Below are 10096 nucleotides of genomic sequence, written 5' to 3' on the forward strand. Positions count from 1 at the left end.
GCATCATCATCATCATCATCATCATCATCATCATCATCATCATCATCATCATCATCATTATTATTATTATTATTATTATTATTGTTGTTGTTGTTGTTTATATTCCGCAGGTTTTCAAGAACCATCCCAAAAAATTAAATTAATTATTCAATTAAGAAATACATAGATAGGCCTAAACCTAATCAAGATGTAAAAACAGACCTATTATTAATACTATTGATATTAGGCTCATTAATTTACGTTTTTGTTTCTAAAAATCATCATTTTGCAAAAAAATATAAAAATGCACATAGAAATGCGTTTTGGGAAATTTATGGATCTGTAAAATTTCTATTAGTATAATATTGAAGTCTGATAATTAGGCTACTTTAATAATGGTTTTGAATTGTTTATGAAGTTAGCTTATAAAAACAAAACATAGAGTTACTATTACAGATAGTTCTATTATTATTAACAGGTGATGTTGCAATGCAGTTTTGTTCGCTAATACCAAAGTTCTCTGATCCTGGGGTCTACTGACATCTTGGGGGTCGGCAAGTGCATTCAGGTCAGGGGTCATTGGACCAAAACATTGGCCCAAATAAACAATAGTGATTTCAAGGTCTTCATTAAATATGTTGTTAGGTTATTTGACAGATATGTCCAATGAAGTTCAAATTAACACATTGACAAAATAATACTATGTGATTGGTTATGACATTTATTCTTTTTCATTTATAGTGAGTGGATATTTATACTCATAGTTAAAAGCGTAAGTAAACAATGATATTATGGAATCAACACAAACTATATCGAGGAATGGATCTGAAAGTTTGGTCATTTCTTTTTGTCTGATGTAAACACTCCAGTTAATGAAATTAATCTACTGGAAAAAAATGTTTTCAGGACCACCGAAATACTAGACACAAGATCAATGATCAACATATCTGTCAAGGTGAAAAAATACATAAGCATCAGTGAATATAAACTTAAGCAACAGTATAGAGACACTGTGCAGTTAGTATGGATGCTTGATCCACAAAACCTAAATATAATAATTAGGGCGCCCTCGTGAACTTGTTGATCTATGGTTCTTTTTTGGCATTCTTCCGAAAATATAAACAAATATTAGATTTATTATTTGTCATTTAACATCATTCTAGTGTTGTTGTTTTTTTTAATCTAATAGTTGGCATAATTGATTTTAAGGAATATTATCCATATCAATTAATTCAATTAATTAATTCAAACCCAACCAAGGGGAAAAGGAGTACAAAACGTACATTAAAGCACATTAAAAGTTCACGATTAAAAAATTTAATATACTGCACAAAATAACAAGCATCCAGAATTAAGTATGAAGTATAATAAATTAATAGGTATTTTTTAAATTAATAATTGTATTAATATTGTTATTATAAATGCAATTCCATACAACGTCACAGTTTCCGTGATTTACACAATTATGGCTGCTTATATCAGCCTTCAAAGTTTATTTTATTGTTTTAGAATGGTTATTCTATCTATCTATAATCGTAGTGTTGGTCGTCAAGACACCGCCTATTTATGTTTTAAAACGTCGATGATAGGATGCCTGTGAACTTCCGTTGACTTTTTTTTTTTATTCAAGCTCAAATATTATGCGAGACTTCATACTGGATCCTCGCATTTTCTTTTCATAGAATTGGTCAAATATTTCGTTTTGTGCAACTGTAAATAAATTCTTCCAGTCACCAACTTTTCCTGAAATAAACAATTATGTTATAATTAATTCATCATGACGTCATCGTACTTGTTATCGGTTTTAAAGACTCAATGTTGGCAAAATCCAATTAAACCACTGTATTGCTCATTTCCATAATTATCACATAGGCGTTAGAAATGTTCAGTGATATAAAAGTCAAAACAATCTTGTTGTTGGTGATTACATATTTTACTACAACAGTGGTCCTATTGAAACTGATTAACTCTGCCATTATTGTGTAAATAGAGACATGTAATTATATCCTATTTTGGCAAAAAATATTTGTTGAAATTTGATAGCATGCTTCTTTTCTGATGATCTTTGCTACAAATTCCCTGTTCATTCATAGTTGCAAAGATATGTTCAATTTAATAGTTTAATAATTCTAAATTTGAATGTTCTTCTAGGCCTATATATTGTTATTAACTAACCAGTATGTTTCTACAATAAGTATTTTAAATTTATGTGTAATAAAATAAAGTTGAATTGAATTTAAGTTCAGATGGGATCCTTGGAGCTCACGGCCAACCATGCTTAATTTATAAGTAGGGTTAGTTTTGTGATAGATAGATGTCACATTTTAGGTATGGAATATATAAATATATATGTTCTTTAATGTAAAAAAGAAAAGAGCAATAGTATGTTGTACCATGGAGGTATGGAATACATTTTATTAACATAAATAAACAGTACGAGGTACCCGTCACTTCACTACAAAAATTGAAGAGTGTAATTAGAGATTACGGATGCCATGGTCTCGCTGCAAAAACATTGTGAGATTCTTAACTTTTAGGATCCAGATATTAATTAGGCCTAACAAAAACGTCTTAATCAATAAATCGTGATATTACCTTTCCTCAATATTTTGAACGGAAGTTTGGTTCGAATTGGTTCAGGAACGGATCCGATCGGAAGTCGGCCATCGAATTTCTTGTTCATCCGTGAAAAATCTGCAACATGTACAAGTTTCTCTAAGACTTCATCCGAAGCAGGATGACCTAGAAAATCTGCAACTCCTTCAATAACAGCTTTGATATCCTAATTAAAAAAAGGGCATATTCAGTACAATATTTGATATGATAATACTGGACATGAGCACGTGGGTGTAAGTACCTATATAAACAGTCTATACATGCGTGTGTTATTGCAACATTGTGGTGTTGTGAGTACCTTTTTCATGTCTTCATAGGTTGTAATGAAGAAGTTTTTGTCGTTGCGATGTTTCCAATATGTCAAATTGTAATCAAACCACGAACGACCTGGCACTGTGAATGAATACAATTTTAAAATCAATTATATTCATTAACTGATAAATGAGAGAAATAAAGAAAAGAACAAACACACTTCTGTGCCCGAAGGCTTTTGTTCAATAAATAGGCCTCTTGTCATTTTAACATAATAAAACAACTACAAATTAAAATGAGGGTTTCTAAATATATATTCCTTTAATTATATGCATGATATACGTATTTTAATAAATTAATAACAATATTCATATCTTTAGAGGACATTAAATTAAAGAACTGTATTATCGAATTGTTTTTGTTAAAACATAATGTAGTATTTTTATATATATCATTAAGTAGTGACAAATTAAAACAAAACGATAGGCCTATTCATCTTCTATTTTATCTAAGTTACATAAATTGCATAATCTGTCCTTTCTTTCTGTTTTTACCCATCTATACCCCTAGTTCCAAAATACCCTATCAAAGATTCGCTTATATTTAAAATCAATATTTTGTATCAAGTATTCATCTACCCCAAACGTATGCTTGAAAATTTGAACAAAACATTTGATATGTAATGTGAATTTAAAGTCAATTCAATGATGATTTTCATGGTCTAACTTTTGTTGGCCTCATTAAGCCTAACAATGTTCTTGTTGGAAAAGTATAAAGGTCTGAGTTCTTCACCCTTAATTTGAAGACAAAGTAACCCTAATTTATGTAATGTGCACATGTTTATGACGACAGATCTTGAGGGAACTGTATACTGGCGGTTAAGATGCTTGCCTTCCATAATCATAATAATGGTCTTGTGTTCAAATCATGCATACTGGGGTTTTTCCTACAGACTAATACTAGTACGTTCACTCCATAACCCCTTATTATGACTTAAAGAGCATTAAATAATTTAGGCCCCTATTGCAACCTGCGAGTCACTCCTCCTTGGTTTCTCATACAATCGCTACACGATCGCCAACGGCATTCGGTGATGCTGATTGGTCGGTCGAATCGGAGAACCTTCCCGATTGCGTCGGGGACTGCTACGTGAAGCTTGGTTTCCATACAATCGCTCACCCGATCGTCGACAGCTGTCTGAATTGCGTTGCAGAGGAATGGGGTGCTTTCCTGATTACGTCTGGGCAGGTAGCAATGCACCTGATTCGTCTGCAACGCAATGGCTAAGTTGAACCAGGTTCAACCTTCCTGACAACTGTCGGCGGCCGTCGCCGATAGGGTGAGCGGTTGTATATTGGAAACCGAGCTTAAAGCCCGCGGTTTCCATAGAATCGCCACACAAATCGCTACAGCGTTTTCACTGCAATTCGTGAACTGCGTAGCTGTCTCCGACGCAATCGGGAACGCCCCCTGATTCAACTGACCAATCAGCGTCGCCAAATGAGTCGGCAAGCGTGTGGCGATTTTTACGGAAACCAGGCTTTATACAACGACTGCACTGAAAGCACTGTAGCGACAATGTAGTGATTGTATGGAAATCAAGCTATACATGCAAAAAAATGACGTCACTACTTACTATCATCGGACATAAACGACTGGAAAAAGCGGTCCCATGTATCCCACTCTTCACTATAGCGATACGGTTGAGCAAAGTGATAATATGACACTGCGGAATCTTTTGGGTTTCTCATAACAAAGACAACCTAAAAATTAATTAAGAACCATAGATTTTGTAAATGCGTTATAGTCACTTGTGTTTTTGTCGAGTAAAATCTTATAAAATCGATAGGTTGAATAAAAAAAAGACTAATCTGTTATGATGGCTGTAAATCAATATTGTGCAAAAGAACATTATGTTGATGAAGGAAATAAATTTCTATCATTCCAGTAAAAATAAATTAACGGACAGGCGATTTTAAAAAGTACAATGATCTCAATTAATATTGGGGATGGCTCGCTGTGATTGGGCATTTTTCTTTTACGTGTTTACTTATTGTTACATTCAAAGGGAGGATAAAGAGCAGGTGTGCGCCGTTTAGGCTAGGGCAAGGCCCTTCTAGCAAGGGAGAAAAGAAACAATTCGTCGTATTTTTTCGGGTTGTGATATTTGAATGAATAAGCCTTTTAAATAATTAAATTAACCTAGTTTCCAGGGGCTTTCGCTCCCTGGATCCCCTACGAGTTGTTCCGGGGGAAACCACCTATCACCTGGTCCCCTTACCGTCGGCACTTTGTTCTCTCCCCTCCTCACACCCCGTTTGGCATAGTCTATCGCCTCTTTGATTTATGATTATACAGAATTGTGATTGTAACATACTGTCTGCTATAGATTAAGCAGTCGTCCATCATGTCATTATATGCGGGTTTCTCCAGACTGTATTGAGATCTGTTATGCATGCCCAGGTCGAAATGCTATCGTACGTAGACTGGTTTTACCCTGTCTTAATTTTGAATACTTATTAGTATAGAAACACTAAAGAATTCCAAGGCAGGCTTAAAATTGTTTATGACTTTCCATTTTTTTGCCGGAGTTTTAATATAAACATCTTAAAGTGAGTTTCAGCATTTTTCTATTTGTTTCAAAACTGATTACAAATTCAAATTCATGTAATAAAAATAAAACAACTAAGAAGATTAAAAAAAACATAGCATATGAAGACCTTTGCTTTGCCTTTGAAAATTTCTTTGGGTAGCATCTGTTCGTGAAGATGGGTAACGATGACACGTGGGTGGTCACGTGACATTTTGGACATGTCCGCAATTGAGTTGAAGTACTCAATAGGCTTGGGATGGATCATAAACATCTTCTCCGCTTTCTCATAATTACCATCGGCTAAAACACTCTTGACAATTTCTGTCATCCAGTGAGTTCCTGATGAAAAGATTTTTTAAAAATGTAGAAGAAATTATCAACAATGTTTTTAACGTTTTTAATTAAGCGAATGTTTTTAATATAGTAATAATTGATTGTTTTAATTCAATATTTCACATGGTGGCTCATCACAAGGCACAGCCTTAGCTTCGAGGATCCTGTAAATATATCAATACAAATTATCAGCAGCGTTGCAGCGCAAAAGTTAAAAAAAAATCACAATAAGTAAATTAAATATAATATAATAATAATAAATAATAATAATAATAATAATAATAATAATAATAATAATACTAAAGATGATGATCAACAATATATAAAAATAACTTAACCTGTAAATCTTTCAGATTTCGTTAAAAAATGTTGAACATAATTAAATAAAATTGTATTCTGTTCAAAAGTTAGTCACGTTGATAAATAAATTACATAAAAATTAAATTACATAAAACATAAAAAAATAAAGAAGTCTTTGGTTAAAACATGAGTTACAATTGTGTTGACTTTAGTGAGCAGTTTTTTCCTTCTGTTTCACATATAATGCAGGGAAAAAATAAGTGAAAAGGGTCCTCTCAACTTTAAGTCCACATGCACGTTTTGAATTATTTCGCAGATATAAGCGAAAAGCCACAAAAACCAAGACGTACCGGTACTAGTATGAATTTGGTTTACATGATCACTGATCTCATAGTAATCTTTTTTCTTTGTACTTTAAAAGATGGAGTTTTATTTAACGTTTGTTTGAAAATACTAATTAAATTCATTATCATATTAACACAGAATTAAAAAATACCACCTTGTGGATACCAAATAGTGCTACGCGTCAATGTTTTTAGAGCTTTCGACATTGTACAACGTAATGACGTCACATACAGTCATCTTGACGCGTGAAGACGTTGATAGTAAGTAATATATATTGCTTTCCATAAAATCATTCCAGAAATGCACAGAAACATCATGATCAAAGTGAGAAACGTACACATCAGAAAGCAATAAATATATATATATAAACCTGTCCCACTTGAACACTAAATAAATGTAAACGTGGAAAACCGAGAATATCTTTTATTATGAAGAAATATTCCAGAAGGGCATCCCAGTATTAAAACCGGGTGGCTTACAGTAGAAGAGCAGAAAAACAGTTGAGTTTTTACTATGAATTTTAAGTAGTATACTTTTGAGCCGAATCTACTTTGTGCAGAAAATGGGTTTTGGTCGGTCACGGTGGACTAGTGAATCCGTCTTAGGTTCGCGATCGTCGCGATGGAAAACTTATATTAATGAAATACAATACCGACATGGTATGTAAAAAGAAATGTATTATAATTAGTATAGATACAACACTCCTTTATTTAGCATTTAAATTGGAAACTGATTTAAATAAGTCAGTTTAGACCACTGTTGAACATAATCTGATTCAATGATAAGAATATACACGGTAAAAAAAAATCGGATGACTTACATCTACGCTAAAACAAACAAAATCGCTCAGTATCAGAACATTTGATGGTACCGTGGAAAATGCATAGTTGCAATTTATTCATTAGATTAATAAATCAAAAGGAATAACCAATAGGCATAGAGATAATGCAACGAAAACGTCAATATTAGCTTTAGGCAACGATATGCGTGTACATGCCTTAATGCCACGTCTTGGTTCATGATTATGAGTATATAATATGGGCACTTATATTATGAAACAGGAGTAATATATAATGGAAAACAGGGGTGGTGCCTGTTGGGTGCCGGGGAGGTGCAGGGCCCGGAATTTCTTTGAGGAGCAAAAAATGATGGGTATTTTTTACATTATAATAGACTCTAAAATGAATTATTTAAAGCTTTAATTTTTACTTCCGACAGATTTTGAGTGTCGCCCGTTAATGCCGATTTTAGCTTTACCATGGGTATTCAACCGTTTAGCTGGTGGCTAGTTTCCAATCAATTGAGACCAGTGGCGGGCCGACATAAAATGTGTACTTTGCCAATGTCAGAACTGTTCCCTGATCAGCCTAAAGTGGATTCGAAATAAAAGGTGCCAGGGAAGGACTTTAACAGATTGGGGGAAAATACCACCTCAGCTTCACCATAGTTGGGGCTGAGGTAAGAAAATTTATAATTATGGCACCTACTGTATAGATCATCGCTAATGGCACTCTCAAACTTGAATTTGAATAAAATTTTCTTTTCTTCTCCATTGTATTTTATAATATTGAAAAAAAAATCCATGCACTCCAGGACTTATACTACTCTACCACTAGAAATTTTCTTAGCACAACAAAATCCACTCAAAGAAGTTAAAAACAATGTCAGCAGCGCTAGATATTCCCCGAAGAAGGATTCCGATACGCCCGCCAAGAAGAGCACATTTTTAGATTCCTAGCAATGGCACTTTCAGACACTGAGAACAAGTTTTCAAAGCATTGTTTTCAACAGAATAATATTCCCCCGTTAGACATCGTATCATAATAGCGCATTCACTTAATCGATTATCCACCCCCCCCCCCCAATGTCAATACACTACGCCACTTAGGTACAGTGAGATTCAAATTCTTAATATAAATGCTATTTAAAGTAGGTGGTGTTTCTATTAACATAAACAATTTGTTCTGAAAATCGGCCAGAAAGAATGATTTAATTTTTAGCATGAAATGTGGAATACCGGGAAGCAACATGTCTCGCAGTCGCTGGATACCTAATTGCCGTCTACCTCTTTTCTAAATCCGACAAAAGCGCCCTCTTTTGGTACGCAAACCAAATTCAGTTGGCGCATGCATAAGTGGTGTTGTCAATATTGCTTGTATTTTGAGTTTCACAGTAAAAAATAAAATTGAGAAAAAAACATTTAAAAAACAAACAAACAAACAAACAAGCAAGTAGCTGAATACGTTACTATACTGTCGTCACCAAACAACCTGTTTCTGTCGTACAAACAATATACCTCTTGCAATAACACGAGTTGCTGAAATGACATTAAGGGGGGAAAACAAACAAACAAGCAAGCACATAACTGGACACGTTACTATAATGTCGTTATCAAACAACCTGTTTCTGTTATACAAACAAATAAATATTGCATTAACACTTTTTAAATCTAATTCCGATGATATTCCCACACACACGGTGGTAATACCTTAGACCTACCTGCTTTTGAATAGGTAACCACGAAGACATCACTGTCCCTCACTTCAAACGCTCTCACATTTTCGGCCATGTCATCTCGCACCATCGGTGGATACCTTTCGCCATCTACAGTAACAAATCCGGCAAACGTACCTTCTTCTGGTACAAAATTTACATTCACCTGGCGCATATTATTGTTACTCATGTCCAAGTTTGGCAAAAAATATATAAACTCTAGCAGAATTTCATGCTTTGCTGTCGACACACCAAATTTAACCTTACTCCTGTTGCACGTTGGACTGTGTACGACTGGCTGTATAGTTATTACTTTTATACGGTTAAGAATACCCTCAACTATAACAATTTTTTATTATGAAAATAATCAAACATGCAAAGATAGCAACGTTTGTGTGTTTTAGCATTAATCCAACAAAACATTAGCCAACCATATGACAGGGATTGTTTGAGTGCAATATTAATTATATTAGGGATTGTACATCATTGTTAATTGAATGTAAAGCATCAATATTTATTAATTACCATCATCTTGTAAAACATAATATTAATCGACAGGCCTATTACTAAGATGTATTGTTCTCTGAAAATGACCAAAAAAAAAAAAAAAAACCAAAAAACAGAAAACAAAAAAAAAATATTTTGAAATTAAATTGCTCATTTTGCAGTAACATAATTTTTATTAGCTTGAGCATATAAATTATTGAATTTAGAAAATGTGTCTCCTAATTTTTTTTAATGGATTGTGCTGATCGCGATAGCTTTAATGGCGTCCTCTGTTGTGTTGTTAAGGAAATGCCAGCTTCGGTTGAGCTTGGCGCCGACATTTTGAATTGAAACAGAAGTATGGGAAATTGTTGCTCTCCCTTTTGCCAGATTTTAGAAGTTCTAATGTTCCCAGTGTTTTAATTATTGCCAGTTATGAGTCTGGTAAGTTAGGAATTAAGTGATTGTATATTTTGTCAGTCATATATTAATGGGAGTTCCCAATTTTAATGTGTTGTATTAATAGCTTACGATTCCTATTCTATGTAATGTTACAGCGAGTTATAGCTAGCATTGGACGCCGTTTGACATGGCAAATAATATGCTCCAATTATGATTCTTATTTGCTATACTTAGACAATTACTGATCACCCTTTTCATGCATGATTTGATAATTATGATCGTCATAATGATAGAATT

At 33.7% G+C, this 10096-nt stretch overlaps 1 protein-coding gene across 1 annotated transcript in view; it reads right to left on the bottom strand.

Moving 5' to 3' along the window:
- Window positions 1-9212, bottom strand: part of LOC117122500 — a 16576-nt gene extending 7364 nt beyond the window's left edge. Inside the window, exons 1-6 of the mRNA XM_033268088.1 lie at window positions 8918-9212; window positions 5568-5779; window positions 4484-4610; window positions 2894-2988; window positions 2575-2761; window positions 1603-1722 (exon numbers count right to left, since the gene is read on the bottom strand). Of these exons, the coding sequence (XP_033123979.1) occupies window positions 1603-1722; window positions 2575-2761; window positions 2894-2988; window positions 4484-4610; window positions 5568-5779; window positions 8918-9101 (925 nt within the window). The 5' untranslated portion in view covers window positions 9102-9212. The remainder of the gene's footprint in view (window positions 1-1602; window positions 1723-2574; window positions 2762-2893; window positions 2989-4483; window positions 4611-5567; window positions 5780-8917) is intronic.
- Between the last annotated feature and the right edge of the window lie 884 nt (window positions 9213-10096).

This window comes from Anneissia japonica, unplaced genomic scaffold (assembly GCF_011630105.1).
Source record: "Anneissia japonica isolate Jap-2015-1 unplaced genomic scaffold, ASM1163010v1 scaffold1889_len2455224_cov183, whole genome shotgun sequence".
In the NCBI taxonomy this organism is placed as follows: domain Eukaryota; kingdom Metazoa; phylum Echinodermata; class Crinoidea; order Comatulida; family Comatulidae; genus Anneissia; species Anneissia japonica.